General features: G+C 43.6%; 1 protein-coding gene across 4 annotated transcripts in view; it reads right to left on the reverse strand.

Annotated features, from left to right (window-relative positions):
* Nucleotides 1-2,452: 2,452 nt before the first annotated feature.
* SYT16 (synaptotagmin 16) overlaps nucleotides 2,453-19,662 on the reverse strand; it is a 142,982-nt gene continuing 125,772 nt past the window's right edge. For all 4 annotated transcript variants that reach the window (XM_084630335.1, XM_084630334.1, XM_084630333.1 and 1 more), the window contains 3 exons: nucleotides 16,700-17,143; nucleotides 14,687-14,876; nucleotides 2,453-4,490 (listed from right to left, as the gene is read on the reverse strand). In XM_084630335.1, the coding sequence (XP_084486461.1) occupies nucleotides 4,177-4,490; nucleotides 14,687-14,876; nucleotides 16,700-17,143 (948 nt within the window). In that variant the 3' untranslated portion in view covers nucleotides 2,453-4,176. The remainder of the gene's footprint in view (nucleotides 4,491-14,686; nucleotides 14,877-16,699; nucleotides 17,144-19,662) is intronic.

Genomic DNA, 19,662 nt, shown 5'->3' on the forward strand with positions numbered 1-19,662 from the left:
TAAGAGTATCCACACATGGAGTTTATCAGAGTAGTTAATTTTCTTTATATTTACACACTACCTTATTCCAGATTAGCTTTCATATGAAGACAAGTCCTCAGACTCATCTCTAGGGATCTCAGTTGAAATTCAGCATTACTATGAGAGAAAATAAATTTGGTGGCTCACTCTATTTGTCATTGGGGCACATTAAAAAAAAAAAACAGCAGCAGAGGTTCTACCATGACTGTCAGTTTCTGCTGAGGAGAGACCCCAGAAAGGAACAGGTCACAACTGGGAGAGGTGGACTGGTAGAGATCAAGTGATGTTTTCAGAGAACCTACCCGCAGCATGCTTGGCTTGAGTCGGTGCAATTAGTTCCTCCCCTTTGAAGAATACAATGCATTTTTAAAAAGGAAAGAAAAACCAAGTAGGATACAAAGAGTCTGGTCAACAGTGCTAAAGGGGGGTAGATTATCCAAAACCATGAGCATAAGGGGAAGTCACTGTCAACTGACACTACAGCAATTCAACCTTGGCCCACCGTTTGCCGCACCTCACTGAGTGTTCCGTAGCCCCAGCCAAGCCCTGCCCTGGGGTCCTGTGGGATCAAGGATTGGTTTTCTCTCTGCATCTCAGGCTCCTCCATACCCCGCAGGGATGGCGCGCACAGAAACACAGGCCTACCACTCATTGCCATTTCTGAGCTAAGTGCTGAGCAGAAATCAGAATAAAATGCATCAGAAGGCGGTGTCGAGAAATGAAAGTGTCTCCAAAGACTCATCTACCAACCTCCTCAGCCGCTTCTGCGGGGGGAAAGAGGTTAGAGAAATGACACACTACAGTCCGCTTTGCACAATACAGAATGGGAGCACAAGTCCAACTTCATCAATACGAGTAATAACCGAGTCCAAGACATCTCTGCAAAGCGCCACGTAGGACAGGGGAAATTGGCTCAGGTGGGAATATGATGCTGCTGAATAATCAGCTTACTCTCAACAGGAAAATTAGAGAAGCAAGTCATTAATAGTAGTGCAGCAAAAACGAACATAACCCTGCCAGAGGAAGCACTGAAAGGGAAGTCTGCTCCACTGCTACATTTCTCCACATTTCAGCAGAAACTAGATGAACTGCAATGATGTGTTGCTCTGGACTGAACCATTCTATTGATTAACGGGGTTTAAATAATTCTGAGCACCCATTTACCCACTGAGCAATTTTCCTTGGAAGGCACCACGAAAAATGACTGCTGTAACAATTGTTACAAAAAACCTATGCCTAACCCCAAATACCTTAGCCACGTATGCAAAATTAATACAGTTTTTATTAAATTATGTATTTTGCTGTACTGTAGCCAACTATTTTCTCTAGTGTACATATATTTTAAAATCAATTCCCCTTTATAATGTGACTTCAAAATGGATCTTGGTGCGAAATGTTGCGGAAGTCCCAAACCAGTTATCTTCACTCCTCTGAAAAATCATCTTTTCCAAGGCTGAGTGAGGATGGAGTCGAAAAACACCACAGATTTATAATCATGTATATCATGTATAATCTTCACTAGTGGCTGAAACTTTGTATCAATATGGAATTCCCCTTTAGAATGATATAATCGCATATCACATTTTGCATCTGCAGTAGGTTAATAAGCAAAACGCTGTAAGTTCAGTATTATACACACATCTCACATAGAACAGTTATTTAAAAAGACACTCGTATGTACATTTTGTGCAGGTCAGATAAAAATGATGCAAAAATTACAAACCATAACTAAACACAGTGACTACTGCCATTAAGCAAGGCAGTTTACTGTGCTTTTGTCCTGAAGGGGAATATATTAGAAACGTGTAATAAACCCTAGAATGCAGGATTTACTACTTAACTGAGCTCCTTTTTCCTTTCAGTCAGTGATTCAGTAGCATGAGCACTGCAGCCAAGAAAGAATTCGTTTGCTAGATTACATGGGCCAGATCCAGCTCTGGCTGCTTCATGCAGCTCCAAGGGTGCACAGCAGCTGTAATGGCAGCTTCCCTAGGAAGTGGAGGGTATTCCTCCTATGAGGGAGAATCTCCAGGTGCAAAAGAGCTAATATAGCAGAACAGAAGCACAGCCAGAGGAAAGACTGTGTGGCCCTCATGCCAGCAATTCCCATCTGCTGGACTGGCCCTGTGGGGACAGAGGTGGCCCAGGTGTAAGTCAGAGCTGACCCCAGCCACCTGTCCTCCCACCATTACCTGAGATGCAATGACCATAGCTCAGATGCAGCCCAAGGCTGAGGCTTATGTTAGGTCCTGCATAGCCCCAGTGAAGTCAGTTTCAGAGTAGCAGCCCTGTTAGTCTGTATTCGCAAAAAGAAAAGGAGGACTTGTGGCACCTTAGAGACTAACCAATTTATTTGAGCATGAGCTTTCGTGAGCTACAGCTCACTTCACTGGATGCATCGGATTCATCCGATGAAGTGAGCTGTAGCTCACGAAAGCTCATGCTCAGATAAATTGGTCAGTCTCTAAGGTGCCCCAAGTCCTCCTGTTCTTTTAGTGAAGTCAGTGAGACTCATAGGGTGCCACAGAGCAGAATTTGGCCCTAATTCTCTAAGTGGGGGAAACAAAGAAAAATAGAAACTGTGAATCAAATTTGAAAGCCTTTTGCAGCTGAGTATTTTTGTGCTTCACTATAGTCAGTAGGAATGGAGAGACACCAACTGAAGGGTTTAAGTTAGAGCCTTGGCAATAGGTGTTATTTGAAATTGTTTAGGGATCTGGCACCTATCTTCATCTGGTAGGACCTGTACAATCGTATGGCTCTGTGCACTAGGGTCATGGCTCCTATTACTCAGCAACAGCTAGCACTGGATCTCTTGATAATCAAGAAAGAAAATTAGCCTTCTTCCTCTATCTACTGCCTCCACTGGGTTTAACTCACTTTGGAGGCAGGAAAAAGATGACTATTAAAACTGAAAGTGCCGCTGCGCTCTGAAGCGTGACTACCTAAAAATCACCTCACCTTAGTAAGCAGATCTGCCCTTTGTGGGTATGCAGATACAGGCGTGAACTGTCATACTTTTCTCTTCTGTTAGCCCTCCAGGGCCAACACCTCTGAGAGACCAAGTGGGATTCTATTCCTTCTTGTGCAAACACTGCTTGAGATGGGTTCGCACAAGGGGAAGTGATAGCACCAGGGGGCCTGCAGAACCCTCCTAGTGATGTCAGAGAAGGAAAAAATTCACCTTGACTTTCAGATCTCTGGAATATTTTACGGGAATCTTGAAAAAGCACTTTTTACTTGGAGCAGATTTGACTCAGTCATTGAAAGATAATAAATATGAAACCCCACTATGCACAGAATCATTCTTTCAAGTGAACCTCACATTAAGAAAAAAATAAGAAGAGTGAACAATGATCTAGAATAATCGTGGTTTAGGCACCAAGGCAGATGTGCAGCTTGTTTTGGTCTCTCTCTCTTTTTGTTGTTTTGTTTTCACAACAATAGAAGCCACAAGCTAAGAAAACAGGGAAGCATCTAAACATGCATTACATAACTACTATGTTAAATTGACACCCATCACCTCATACAAACATCTGGTGATATAGGTTGCACAAGAAATAAAACATGCTTACTTCAAATACTAGTAAATAATACAAGAAAGTAATGGCAATCTCTAGGCACTTAAAAGTTTACAGAGAAATCTTTAGTGCTTTCCCATGCTACCTGAAAATATATTAATCAGTCTTAAGTGGTATCAAATGTTTCTCTCTCGGATTTAGAAACACTGTAGTAAAAGGAAGAACGAGTGGCATGCAGTGCTAGACTAATGACGTCATCTGTGTATCAAGAACATTTGCATACATCAATAATAAGAATGGAGGTGGGAGAAAGACATTACACCAGAAGAAAATAGCAACAAAAATAATTTAGATCAATGAGGCATTGACAGCAAGAGGGTAAAAGTAGCTTTGTGTTTTTCATAACCACTTCCCTTCTGGTTATCGTTTGGGTGAGAAAATGTATGAAAACCCTCAAAGGCAACAGGTAAATTTTCTCACTGGGCCCCAGCACCTACATTCACTGAGTGTGCTGAGTTTTAAAAATTCAGTTAAAATAGACCCGGATGGTTCATAATGTTTGCTATGGGATGGCTGCTTTCAGCGGGGTGATTATGGGAGGATCCAGTGGGTAGTCCCAGGAGCTCAGGGACCATTAGGATTCCAGTAAGGTATGCCACCTGCAGACCTGCTGCCCTTTCGTTTCTTTCATTTCTTGCCAGTGATTTTGCTCTTCTTCTCCGCTGCTGTTCTGACCCATAGAAATCCAGCCAATCATCTCCTTGCGCTTCATGCTGCGCCGGTTGTATATGGAGATCATCAGCGTGACGTCAGAAAGCTGGAACAGGGCAACTTGGAAGACGAACGTCTCCTTGTAGATGGGGTTTGGTTGGCCTCGACGGATGGATGTCTTGCAACGAGACATCTCCTGGCCCATGGAGTTGAGAAGGCAGAGCTTTCCGTAGGTGTCTGGGACAAAAGAGAGAAGAGACACTGTTTAGTTTTGTTGCTACTAGTGAAGGAATATCAAGGGGGCAAATGAAGCAAATGGGACCTTTGTCCAAGTAAGCACTGAGTAAAAGCGGAAGGTCAGATCACCTCTTTCCATAATAAAACCCATGGGAGGGGCATAAGAAGGGAGGAAAACTCTGAGGATTTCCTTATCATTCAGTCTGGGTGGGCAGGCAGGGTCTGCTCCTTGGCCTCATGTAATAAACTTCAAGTCTGGCCCTAAACCCTACAGGTCTCACTGGGAGGCCATGACCATCTCCATGGAATCTTTGCTCCAGCTGAGGTCCCAGCACCCCCTCTCCATTTCCTGGCAGCATGGCTCCATTGGAATTTCTACACCAGGGCCTCCCCTGCCTACACTTGCCTCTCATGACTCCCCATTAAAAGGAGGCAACCACTACCTACTATCCTGGACAGATCATGACCCCATAGACAGCCCTTCATAAGTTCCTGAAAGGGGGAGGCAGGTTCCATGAAGGCTGCTGACCACTCTCCTCTTTCTTGTGGGAGTGGAGACATCTGCATGCAGTAGCATGATCTGGCCTTAAGTAAGGATTTCAGAGTTTGTCCGAAGCCTGCAATAAAACCCTCTTTTTGCTTTTCCTCCTGAGTGCAGCAGAATCAAGGTCAACTTCATTCCTTGTTCAAATTCTTTAGTGTACAGACATCTGTATTAACTACATTACTGCTGTGCAGGGGGCTGGACTTGACTTCCAGTCCTACATTTCCATGATTCTAGGATAATACCACCACTAACATCAAGTGCTTTCTACAGTCAAAATCCCCAATCTCATCTCATCCCACAAATCCTGCTCAGTGCAAGTTTACAGACTATTCCTGTTTGCAGGTCACTTTGCCAGGTCAACCCAGCTCTAACCTTTTTAAACATCAAAGACCAAGGTTCTGCAATTTAATATCACCTCAGAGGGCACAGAAGATAGGAAATAAATTACAACCCACTGTCTCCTTCCTATAGCAAGTCTATCCTTTTCTATTCCTGTTTGATGTGCTATGTTACGCACTTATCTGCTGAGAAACACAAGGTGTGAAATTACACTTCAGGTGTGAAAACACTTCTGTAGCTCAAAAGCAGGGCTCTCCATTCCTCAAACTGTTCCACTGAAAAAAGCTGTCAGGAAACTGACAACCGAGGAGTAAATTGTGAGCCTGCACAGCTGTACAGCTATCAGGTTATTGCAGGAAAAGTTCAGCCCTATCACCAGCTAGCTATGGCAATTTGGCTGCCAACATCACACTAGAGACAAAGTAAATCTTGCCAACAAAAATCTTCTCCGTAGAGAGAAAAGGAGAGCAATTTATTCTGTCATGAAATAGTCTGCTGATTGTGGCTGGGAAGGAAAAAAACCCACTTAAATACAAGAAATGTGAATAGTCCATGTGGCACAAAGCAGACTACAGGTCCCATGTACTTTACTGAGAGCTGAACCCTACTTTCTGCGGGATGGCTTGTGATTTTGATGGCACAAATCTGAATCCTGCAGAAGGTTCAGATACATTAAAAACAATACAGAGTTTGCGGAGGGGGGGGTTGTTTTTCTTTTTTAGCTGGACTGTATATGAAAACAAACAAAACAATCAGCACAGGGTTCCTGGTGTTATACATGGGGATTTTAGTTTATTTTACCTTGCAGGTGTCTGTACTGACAAAGCATAGCTGCACTGTAGAAATGTGTCATCATGAAGCCAGGGGCTCTGGCTGCCGCTCAGGGTACTATGGGGGCTTCTTGATATTAGAACTGGTTGTGGGGGAAAGTTTCAGGAAATTTTGGGGAAAGTTCTGCCCTTACACAAACATGCCCTTGCTGCAGAAAGTTTGTTTTAGGGCAGGGGCAGCTCCCAGGTAGAAATTCCAAATGGAATTTTAAAATGGGTTCCAGTTAGGAACTAGGTACAATGGCTCTATTCTTGGTCTACTAGTTCCTGGAACTACATTTACTTCAACTGAACCCAACAGTGGCCAAAAGGAAATGACTGAAATCTCCACTGGGATACTCAAGGTAGGTTCTGGACAACCTCAGAGTCTTGACATTTGGAGGTTCCCCCACAACTAAGGTGCACCAATGACCAGTGGGTTCTAGCATGAGAACACCCATATAATTTCACCCGGTGAAGTCAGACAGGATTTGAAGCCAGCTGGCTGCAGCATGCTTCGCTCACTGAAGCACCCAGTCCCTGGGAGAAGCAGCACTAACATTCGCTCTGGGAAAGAGCTCATGCAACTAAAGCATAATACAGATACCTCTCTGGATGTGCTAAGTGTCTGTCTTTTCAAGAGATGGGAAACTTCACTATCAACGCTTCAGGCAACAAGAAGCAGGTTTTTTTGCTCACCTGTCAACCCCAGAGAGTGGGAGGGGAGGGACTTTAACTGAGAGTGAAATCCCTAATGTTTCAGCTCCTAGATCTAGAGTTTAGCATGCCCATTGTGTTACATTAACGTATGGCAATGAGTGTATCAAATAAACATTACTATACAGCTTGTAGAGGGCAGCATTCTCAGCGACAGAAACAGTAACTCAGCTGTAGCCGAATGAAAACAGCACTTCAAGCTTTCGTTTCTTTACTTATTGGGTTAGCACCCATTAGTGCTGCTTTATTTTATAACCTATCAGCACATCCCTTGTAAATCCTGTTCTTCAGGTTTGTTGCAGATTTGCTGCAAACATTCACCTCCACCTGAAACTTGGGCTTAATAAGATTTTTACCCTGGGGACTAGTTTATATTCTTGTACACACTTTTAGAAAAAATCTTTTGGCTTGTTTTAAAGACATCAGAATGGCTCTGGTGCTAGAATCAATATATATCCAGCTGCAAATGTATTCCTTTAACTCAAAAATAGCTTTGCTTTGTATTTTCCAAGATGTGACTCTGTAGTACGGATTCTGCTTTTTTATCCTTCTTACACATTTAAAATAATTGAGTTAAGCGAAGTTACTGGGCACCATTGACTACTGGGCGTATAATAATCATTTGAACTTCCATTGCACTTCCCACGCAAAATCTCTATGCACTTGCCAAAAGTTAATGAATTTACCGCTTGATTTTCAGCTATGCCCATCACCCACCATCAGATTCTAAGGGTTATTTGGGGGCAAATTCAGGGGTGGAGAATAAAGGATGCTGAAAGATTAATTAAAGCATTCTCTCTCTTTCTTTATTTTTTCCTGGCAAAGCAACTAGTTGTAACGCTGTCTGTAACTCACTGGCGAGTGCATATTGCCTGATCTGCAGGTGATAGGAGTCTGGATAGCGCCCTACCTACAGAGCTTGGCTGGACCTGTAGCAGTTCTAGCTTTTCACTCTGGAGGTTCCCAGTTCAGTGACCGGTATGTTGGTGTGCATCCATAGACCATCATCTTTGGAGCTGTGTGGACTTTTACTGCCTACCATCTTATGCTCTCCTTATGTTCTATAAATTATCCCAGGCACTACAGAACGTTTTTTTAAAGACAGAAGGGAAGGCAAGAATCCTACTTTACTTCTCACCTGAAACTGGTGATATTTCTTGAAGGATTCCATAAAAACCCTGACACCTAAAAGTAATATGAATTATAGTCAACTGCCATTTTAGCTCATTTGCCGGACCATATGACTCTCCTGAGGGGTCATGGCATGCCTAGCCATCCAGAGAGGGCTACAAAATCTGCTAGGTAACCTCTAGAAGGGACTGGAGAAGTTTTGATTGGTTTCAAATGATCATGTGGGGGCACCCAAATCCTAACTGACAGTGGTGAGTATGGGGAGCGGTGTCACTTGTTTGAGTGGTAAAATATGCCCAGAGAAAGGTTTTGTGCTAATGAATTATGCATTCTCATAATTTAACCCAAATTTGGTCCCAGGCTTTTCTAGATTCACACCTCTCCCTGTTCAAATTCCGATGACAGAGAGCTCTTAATTCACACAGGAAATAATTAACAAAGGTGTAAACACATCAGGCATCAGATAAAATTTAAGACCAGTCAAGGTTTCAAGTTCCTCCTAAAGCAAATCAGGACTGTGATATCAAGGTCACACCTGGCGCTATCTCCTAGTCCTCCTTGTCTTGGTCACCTCACCCCCACTGAAATACCGTACAAGGTAGGAAGGATCTTTTAGTGGTGGGGCACTTGACCGGGACTCTCAAAACCTAGGTTCAGTTCTTGGCTCAGCCATGGACTTTCTGTGTGACCTTGAGTGAGTCAATTAATCCACCCTGTAGTTCAGTTCCCGAGGTGGGAATAACAGGACTGCCTTGCCCTCACCAGGGTGTTAAAAGGATAAAATCTGTTAATGATCGTGAGGCACTTTGATACCATGGTGATGAGGATCATAGAAGTTCTTAGCTAGATAGTCTGCGGTATCCTCTGCACTTTTTGCCACTACTCATAACACAGATTCGTTTTTGTTCATCAGCCGTTAAATCTCGATTTGTGGAGCTTTTCCTTTCCGATTTTGATTTGTTCATTCTCTCTCCCTCCCCCGCCCTCTCTTTTTTAACAATAATGCTATTGTGTTTGTTTAATGGGGTTAATATGCTGCTGGTATGATAATGATCATGTGTGGTTGTAATTATCATGTGTGATTAATTCTGCACTTGCTGAAAGGCTGTGAGGATTGTTCTTACCAGCGAGGAAGTCTGAACAATAGTGTTCGACAAGGGGCATTATATATTAACATGAACCCCACAAGAAATGCACAGAGGGAAAGAATTAAGATTGTGTTGGAAGGAGAGAAATCAAACAGAACAGCAGGAAATGTCTGGCAGCTCTTTGGGGCAGGAGCTGTCCTTTTGTTCTGTCTGTACAGAACCTGGCACAACAGGGTGCTGGTCCATGACTGAAGGTCCTAGACACTACCCCAGGACAAATAATAACAAATAAGACAAGGACATTTATCAAGGCTGCAGGTCCCAGCTGTCACTCACTGTAAAATACACCCCCTTAAGTGAGAATACCGGATTTTTGAGGAAAACACCCAGGAGACTAAAATATAAACCCCAGAACCATCCCAGGGGCCCACTAAAACAGTGTGAACAGAACATGGAAGGAAAGGAGGATAAATTCTTCTCTTCTATAATGGACGGAAACATGAGCACAAGCTGATAAGTTTTAGGAGGAGTAAATAAAACAAGATACATATAATACATACATCGTTAGCGTTAAAATGCGGAGAGGGTCATCACGGAAAAAGGGACATACTACAGAAAAAACACTTGTGTGACACTTTCTCGCGGTGCCTGGGACTGTGAGTCACCTTGTTAAACCCCTGCTTCAGCAAGAGAGAGACGTTGGGCTGGGGGGATGAGGTACGACAGCTCCCTGACACCACCAGCCCATTAGCCATCCAAACAAACTCCTTGGGACTGTGCCAGCCCTCTCTTTGCCTTGCCAGTAACAATAGGTAGATACACATGGATCACTTAGGGCCGGATGCTGCAGCCCCTCCTTTGGTTTGTATTCCCAGGGTGCCCAGTGAAGTTAATGGAACTACTAACATGAGAAACGACTGCAGACTCACGCCTACAGCCCGGCAGGTCCAGGTGAACAATTCCTGAAGTTCTAGCCTGGACCAAACTACTTTTAAATGCCACTTCCGAGTCCTTCTTAGGAGATGCTGTGTCAGAAATTCAAGCAGCAAAAAAACTGCTCACATGCATCATAATGTTGAGATTTAAAAAAAAATTAACGTTGATGGATCACTGTCATTTTTGAAGGATAAATAAGGGTGGCTGCAATATTTAACTGACTCAGTTCAGCGCTCAACAACATTTTGTTTTGAAGGTTTTGTGATGCACAAGGTAAGTCCGGGGGGGAGAAATCATTCTTTCCTTGTTCAACAAACTGTCTCTTGCAGCTTTTGCAGACTCCAAGATGCTGCCCTCTAAATCACTGAGGTCCAAATGTAGTGCCTGTTGGTGTGGAGGCCTCCCCAGGCACCAGAACCACTGTGGATTCGGGGAGCCGTGCAGGGGGCATGCATGCCACATGAGGCCTGGAGCTCAGTTATGGAGGGCCCTCAGTGGGGCAGAGAGCCGGGTTGGAGTGAGGACAGAGCATGGTAGGGTTGGACTAGAAGATTCACTGCTGTGTAGCTCCTCCTACTGTTTCCCCTACACTCTGGTGAAGGCGGTGGGTGGATGTGGGTTGACTAATAGGCGGCAGAGGAAACTAAAGCCATTGGACTACAGCAGTGCTTAATTTGTGCCAGTGCTGAGCCCCGGCACCTCCGGGCTTGGCAGTTCGTAGCCCCGGCACCTCTGGGCTTGCCGCATCAGTTATGAAAGTAAAAAAATTGCTTGAGCCCTGGCACTTCTTTCATTACACATGAAGCACTGAACTGCAGTAGTATCCATAGAATAGCTCTGCAGCTATCATGCAGTCTGTGTGCATGTAGGGGGGTGGGAAAGATTCTTTCCCTCCTGCTGCCTCCCCTGAGCATCTGCCCAACGCCATCTGGAGAGTAAACATTACACTTCTTTCGACAGCTACTAAGCTGGCAGGGGCTATGACATGGGAGGTTACTCCTGCACTCCATGCTCTCTCTCAATGTCTTCTCGCATGTCTAGTGCGCATTGCATAGCAGTTTGGTTTTCCACTGCCTTTTACGTTAGCTGTCCCAAAGCCCTTCACAAAGCCCCATTATGCTGGAAGCTCCTGTTACGCCTTTCAAAAACAGCACTCTCAGCACTGGACCCCAGAACACGTTTAACTGAGAGAAGCAATACTGGCCAGGATTCTACGGCTCTCTCCCTGCTCTTCAAAAACAAGATGGGATTTTTAGTTTCTACCTAGAAAAGGAGGCTTGGTTTAATATCTTATCCAAAGAACAGCACCGTAATCAGAGCAGCTGCCTGCATCTCATACTACTTCACTGGAGTGCCAGCAGTGATGATGACTGCAGTTTCTAGCATGGGGTTTGGAGCCAAGTGTTCCCTTTTTCCAACCCCTTTTGCTCTCTTTTTGATAGGTTTTTCCCTCACATCACATTACCAGTAATTTTCCAGGTATGCAAGTACAGTATAGAACAGAAAATAATGATGTGATTTTGGATGGGGAAGCATATTGTGACAGATATGGAACTTCCCTGCAGTAAATTATGAATATTGTATGCTGGCCTGGCCACAGGGATGGTGTTTATTGTATGACTATATTGATTTAATTCAATAGTGAGCTGTCTGGATACAGGCAAGAAGTAGGAGAAAGGCTCAAGATAGCCACTTATCAGCAAATACTTAAGTGCTAAGGGACACTGCCAGACTTATTTGCTTTGCTGACACTGTCAGAGTCTCCAATCAGCCTACAAAACTGTTTTAACCAGCAATAATCAGAACCCTGCAAACATGAGAACAAAGAACTTGGGCAGGTTTTAATACAATGTCTTCGCAGGTATGTCTTCATTGCACAGGTTTCAGAGTAACAGCCGTGTTAGTCTGTATTCGCAAAAAGAAAAGGAGTACTTGTGGCACCTTAGAGGCTAACCAATTTATTTGAGCATAAGCTTTCGTGAGCTACAGCTCACTTCATCGGATGCATACTGTGGAAAGTGTAGAAGATCTTTTATACACACAAAGCATGAAAAAATACCTCCCCCCACCCCACTCTCCTGCTGGCAGTAGTTTATCTAAAGTGATCACTCTCCTTACAATGTGTATGATAATCAAGTTGGGCCATTTCCAGCACAAATCCAGGGTTTAACAAGAACGTCCTAAACCACCTCCCCCCCCCCAGACGGTTCTTGTTAAACCCTTGATTTGTGCTGGAAATGGCCTACCTTGATTATCATACACATTGTAAGGAGAGTGGTCACTTTAGATAAGCTATTACTAGCAGGAGAGTGGGTTTGTGTGTGGGGGGTGTGTGTGAGAAAACCTGGATTTGTGCTGGAAATGGCCCAACTTGATTATCATACACATTGTAAGGACAGTGATCACTTTAGATAAGCTATTGCCAGCAGGAGAGTGGGGTGGGGGGAGGTATTTTTTCATGCTTTGTGTGTATAAAAGATCTTCTATGCTTTCCACAGTATGCATCCAATGAAGTGAGCTGTAGCTCACGAAAGCTTATGCTCAAATAAATTGGTTAGTCTCTAAGGTGCCACAAGTACTCCTTTTCTTTTTGCTTCATTGCACAGTTAACCAAGGCTCTCACCCAAGTTTTAGGCCAACCCCCACTACCATCCACACAGAAAAACCTCTGATCCCAGGTTTGGAAATGTTGTAAGCTTTGGATACCTGGACCGGCTGGGAGTGGGGTTAGAACCTGGGATGGAAGCTGTCCAGTTTGCAGTGAAGATGCAGGCTAAACCATGTGAATGATGACAGCCCTCCAATGCCTTCCCACAATTCCCCCCGGGCATCCAGAAGGACAGACACATTCTGCCACAATGCACTGGGAACAAACCACAAAACAGCTCAGCTTATTGCAGCACAAAGAACCATGGGATATGTCCCTGGAAGTCCCAGCCCCCCCCCCCCCCACCCGCACACACACACAAGTGTAGCACCAGTGAGGATGCAGTAACTTGGGGATGGCCTTGCAGTGCGGCTACTCAAACCCGGGCGAGGCTAATCTGGATGCCAGTCACCCAAGTAAACTCTGCAATACCTTCAGCGGGATGGAGGGCTACAGAGGAAGTAGACAGACACAGGGGCCTGCTGGATGTGTGTGTGGGGAGGCTAGGCTTGCTGAGGCTTTGTGGGAGGATAGGACTCAAGGCAAGATAGACAAATGTGCAGACTCTTTGTTGTTTTAAAATCCTTTTTCTCTTACTCTTTGTTCCCATTGATAAATAAATCATGGTTTTAAGAAGGCTGTTTTGTTTCCTATAATACCACTGGTCACTGGCTCTTGAAGGGAAGAACCACAGGTGCCCGAAACCAGCTGGAACTGCAGAATGAGACTGTTTCATACACAGGGTAGTATAGCCGAGGTCCTGGTCTAAGAGTTGAAGAACTGCATGATCCTACCCTGAAGCAGGAAAGAGCATGAGGGCCAAGACCTGAGTTGGGGGCACTCAGAGACCAGAAAGGGGCAGCTAGACCTGTGACCACAACATATTTGAAGATTTTCATTGAAATTCTAAGAAAATCTTATTTCTTGAGGGTCTGGCTAGCTACGGGTATTAAGTAATTGGATACCGGGCTTGATCCTGCAAGGTTCTGAGCACTCTGGCCACAATCTAGCAAAGCAATTAAGTACTTCAATGGAACTACTCACATGCTTGCATTTAAGGGTGTGCTAAAATGCTTTGGTGGATCAGAGCCAAAGGTGCACAGCACCCTGCAGGTTCAAGCCCAAAGAGTCTTCATTTATAGATCCCCAGCTCAAATCAAGCCCAGGTTCACAGTGACCAAATGTTGTTGCCATCAGGTAGATGTCTGGTGGCTTATGTGAAATGGCCCACATCCAGTTCCCAATGGGCAAGTAACCACATCACCAAAAATACCTCCTCAATTGACGCTAGTTCTCAGATGAGATGACGGGCCAAAGACTGAAGGGCCATGAAGTTTGAACTCACCCCTAGAGGCGGTATCTTCTAGCCTTGAATGAGGCACATTGGCAGCAAAGCTGACTATCACGGCTTGTGCTACACCAGCACAGTGAATAAAGCGCAGACTTTGGTCAGCATCGCTGTTAATGTGTCACGCTTCACGAGAACTAGACACAATTAAAGCATTAAATATGTACTCTTGGCTCCGATTTTATTTTTTATATTAGAGAGGATGGCTGGTCCAAAGACCTGGGTTCAAGGCCCTGCTTTCCCACAGACTTCCTGTGTGGCCTTGGGCTGATCACTTAGTGGCTCCATGCCTCAGTTCCTCTCTATAAAATAAGGATAATACCACTTCTTTGCCTCACTGGGATAAATACATTAGATCTTGTGAGGCGCTCTGATACTATGGTAATGGCAGCCTCATCAGTACCACAGATAGATATTTTATTCAAAATGCACAGGCAAATTTACCAGCACATGCATTTGGAATAATATTTTTTATTCCATTATTAAATGTAAAATTCAAATGTGCAGAGACTCAATTAGGAAATAATTTAATTGGATAGCTTGATGTGGCAAAAACCGTATCAAGAAAATAAAACCAGGTTGTGGCTCAGTGGCTCTGTCGAACAGGTGTGCCATTACGAGAGATTTCACTTACCAGGCGGCCTGTTAATAGCAAGGTTGCGGAAATGGCTGCCTTTGATCATCTCTACTGACAACCGTCCGGTAGTAGCATTGTACGACAGTCCCACCAGCAGCTCTGGTATGCCTCCGTGCGACAGGGACTGTGTTGAAGAAGCGCTATCGCTGTGAGAGGTTGCTGACAGACTGATCTGAGAGTCTCCGCTCTGCAGGGAAAGAACAAAGAGAATCCCAGTGGAATGCTCAACACAGCTCCCCCTTTAATGTATACCTTGGGGCCTAATTGGGTAGAATTGTGATGTTCTTCTTGGAGTTGCCAATGACTAAGAATCATCTGCATGAATAACAATGGGGTAGAAGACAGAACTGCAGGAACAAGTCTCCAGCATCACTTTGCAGAAACACATCTTTCAATACTCTCTCTCTAGAGGCCAGAAGCCCTGTCTAATGTGTTATTACTAGTGTAAATCAAAGCTTTTGAGATAAACATATGCTCCAGTACATCAAAAGTCGAGTAAATTTCCCTGAAAATGATTTTCTGATGGAATGTGTCTAGCACAATCTTCTATCTTTTATGTCACTTGCTGTATATTTTCTTGCTTTCTTCCTAGTTACCATCATGTTCAATTCTCTCCTCTCCCTGCAAATGCATTGTTTATTATTCATTTTGTATGCACAATCTCATACGGAGTTTCTTTTATATGGTGAAAAGTCTTAAGCCTTGTCTACACAGGGAAATTGTCCAGCATAGCTATTGCAAAATAAGCTTTTTTGCAACAGCTATTCTGGAATAGCTCCCAATATGGACATTATTCTGGAATGTGAGTGACGTTTTTCTGGAATAATTATTCTGCTCAATTCCCTCCTTTTCCCTGCCTCTTTGCAGACAAGACCTTAGAGGAAAGGGTGGCCTGTTTTAATACTTGTTAGTATTTTTCTTTTTACCAAAGGATTGAATATTAGTACAAGACATGCCTCCTTTAAAAAGAAAAAACAGAACAAAACAGTATGTTTGAAAATTTAATAGCTATAGTTTCAAAATCAACCTGATGGCACAGCAATTATCCTGCTACTCTGATATCACAGATGATCTACTCTGGGATTGGAAATTGGGATTTTCCAAGGAGATTAAAGGAGCAAAGTGACCAAATCCTACAAAAGCAAGGCACCAAACTTCCTCAGACTTCTTGGAAAACCCCTAGCTAGAATGCTCTTGTGGTGATGTTCACTGTCTATACATAGGACTCTGAAAACTGGGCAGTTCTCTGGAATGTACAAGAGGCTGCTTAAAATATTCAGGCCAAATAAAGAGCCCAACTGGTAGAAAACATGCATGCGTAGATGCAAATGGGTAATTATGGATGCAAAATGGAAGGTTGGTTGTTTGGGCAATGGACCTTTTTGTGGGTTCTACTGCATATTTTATGAGCAGTTACCAGTCTGTGCCCATGAACACATCTTTTGTGGATGGAACTTGTGTGCCTAATTTTGAAAACTTGGCTCTCTAACCTCAGAACACAATAGATTACATGGAAACATCTGGTCCCTGAATGCATAAAAGGTGGAAAGTCATTCTTATGAAAGAACATAAGAACGGCCATACTCGGTCAGACCAAAGGTCCATCTAGCCCAGCATCCTGTCTTCCAACAGTGGCCAATATCAGGTGCCCCACAGGGAATGAACAGAAAATCATCAAGTGATCCATCTCCTGTCACCCATTCCCAGCTTCTGGCAAACAACCACTTTAAAAAACATGCACCCTGCTCCCTTTCAATCCTACTGAAATGTCTAAAAGGGAGCATTAGTGAATGCGTCGGGTAATATGGACGCTGAGCACTGAGCTTTCTCGAACTAGTGCTGACATTCCTCGCTTGAGACCAGGATAAAAACTGAGATCTGAATAGTGGTGCTAGGAAATGGACCGGCAGCATGTTTAAGAATCCTTAATGAAGAAGTTGGTGCATTAGTCAAGTCAGCTGTACCCCTCCACCTCCGCCAATGATACAGTGAATTGTTTAATAGACTTACGCTCATATCGCTCCGTGGCTCCAAAACCAGTGTCACCTTCACTTCCCTCTCCTGGTTTAGGCTCCTCAGATAAAACAGTTGCTCCCCCATCATCTGTTCCCGGATCATTTTGCGCACTGCATAGAGACGGAACCTGAGTGCATAGCTATTCAGCTTCTCTGGCTCCAGCTTATTAAAGGTCATTTTGTCTTTGAACACTGGGATGGGTCCTTTCTGAATGCTCGTCTTTCCCCGCTGTTTCTTGCTGGGCATCAGAACTGTGTGAACTTGCCAGGTGTTCACACCACTGCGGTCTTTGTCTGGGATATCCTTAGCTTCCAGGATGGTTACCAGCAGCTTTTGGCTTGAGGCCTTATAATCGAAGATGACGTCTAGGTCACCACATTTAGAAATGGGTTCATGGGCACTGTGATGAGCTGGAAGACTATTCCCTCCATCATGTTCCTGCCATGGAGAGAGTAAATAAAGGTGTATATATAAAAAAGCATTTTCTTACACAGGCCCTATTAAATCAAACACCTCAAAGATCATTCGAGATAGGATAACCGGCAAACATGACAGAGACCAAATACAAGGTATGTTGGCATCTACCAATGAAAAGTGCTATATAAGAACTAGGTATTATTATTTATTATTAATTATTATTATTATTATTATAGCCTCATCAACTCAATCCCTAGATGGACTGTGGGTCTCTTTAATAGTGAAGAAATATCCTGAGCAAAGCACCATTTGCAAAAAGAATACAGACATCACCCATCCTTATGTGCATCTTCCAAATAGGCTACCCCCGACTGCGTACATCCACACTGCATCTGATACTGAGCCTCCCAGCTACAGTTGATGGGCTTGTGCACTAGCCCCCCACTTCAAGGTTTGAGAGCCAAGCCCCAGCCCAAGGTGCACCGTCTACATAGTTGTTATTCTGTCGACCCAGGCTGGGAGGGCTCCCTCCCAGATGCAGTGTAGACATACCCCAAATGTGAATACAGTATCCACCTTGAGAATGTTATATGGTCATGTGAACATACAGGAGTTGGGCCACACTTTGTGGTGTTTTTATTCTGCTCACCTCGTATTTTGAGAGCAGGCAGTCATTTAGCAAAACAAACCATCTAAATGCCCCTTTTATTCTCTTGAGGGGCCAATGCTGGTTAACTGCTGGATTCTGCACTGCATCTCATTCACAACTGAGTGGTGGGCTGTTGTTCTGAATTAGCTTGCGGCAAGAGCAGTAGAAATAGTGATACAGAAAAAGAGTCATATCAGATTGGGGGAGTGGTAAATAACGCAGAGGACAGGTCACTGACAGTGAGCTAGATCGCTTGGTAAACTGGGTGCAAGCAAACAATATGCCTTTTGATATGGCTAAATGTAGATATGTATACATCTAGGAACACAGAACTTAGGCCATATTTAGAGACGGGGGGACCATATTCTGGGAAGCAATGCCTCCGAAAAAGATTTGGGGGGTCATGGTGGATAACCCGTTGAACATGAGCTCCCAGGGTGACAAAGTGGCCAAAAAAAACAATGCAGTCCTGGGATGCATAAACAGGGGAATCTCAAGAATGAGTAGAGAGGTTATTTTACCTCTGTATTTGGCACTGGTGTGACTGCTCCTGGAATACTGTGCCCAGTGCTGGTGCTCACAATTCAAGAAGAATGCTGATAAGTTAGAAAGGGTTCAGAAAAGAGTGACAAGAATGATTACAGGATTAGACAACATGCCTTATGGTGACAGACTCAAAGAGCTCAATCTATTTAGTTTAACAAAGAGAAGATTACGGGTTACAGTCTGTAAGTATCTACATGGGGAACAAATATTTAACAATGGGCTCTTCCATCTAGCAGAGGAAGGTATAACATGTTCCAGTGGTTGAAAGTTGAAGCTAGACAAATTCAGACTGGAAATAAGGCATAAGGGTAATTAACCATTGGAACAATTTACTAAGGGTCATGGTGGATTCTCCAACACTGGCAATTTTTAAATCAAGACTGGATGTTTTTCTGAAAGATCTGCTTGAGGAATTATTTGGGGGAAGGTGTTTTTTTTGGCCTGTGTTATACAGATCAGATTAGATGATCACAATGGTCCTTTCTCGCTTTGGAATCTTTGAATCAAACACTCCTTTGCTCATCTTCCACTGTGTGCGTCTCCCTCTGAAGTGCCTCTAACCTTCTCTTCACATTGAACCCTCATATTTTCATGATGAGAACTCAAAACATACAAGCAACACGTGTGTAAAACAATTGTCAAATTACCTTTTCTTTCGGCTTCTTTAAAACATTTATTTGAAAAAACAAGATGAAAAAGCCCACTGTTGCTCACTTCACCTGTTGATGGGGGTGTGCGAGTTGCTGTTTCAAGGTGCTTTTTATCTCAGAGATAGAATGTGTTTCAGTGATAAAGGGGTTGCTATAACAATCCATCATTTGTATTTAAACATGTGTATACACTGTACTAGGACAAGATCTCCAGTTAATACTCAGAAGGTGAATCATTGCTGGTAACTGCAAACTACCGAGGAGGGCAATTTCAAGCCTTTATCTTTTGTTTTTAAACTAACATTTCTTTTCAATATGTGGATCTAATTACAACATAGATTAGGAGCAATAATAGTGATTCCCTTAAGAAGCACTAATGGGGTCTATTTATCCAACAAAGCCAAATTTTCAACTACCTCCCATCACTCTGACAAACATTTAGGCTCCTAAATGTATAAGTGCAAAATCCCACATTTCCGCTTTCACATAGGCTGGCGGTTCCGGTAGTTTGCAGTTACCTGACTGGTGCATGCAAATACAAGTTTAAGAGAGAGAGAGAGAAATGCAGTGAAAAACTGGCGCCCTTGTGTCCATGCAGAATTCTTGCTAAGACGAGCCAGAGAAGAATGACACCTAATGAACACATACAAATGGCTTGTTCCAGAACACCACAGACACAGGACTTTGCACGCGTA

Source organism: Lepidochelys olivacea (assembly GCF_965140295.1).
Source record: "Lepidochelys olivacea isolate rLepOli2 genome assembly, chromosome: 6".
Lineage (NCBI taxonomy): Eukaryota > Metazoa > Chordata > Testudines > Cheloniidae > Lepidochelys > Lepidochelys olivacea.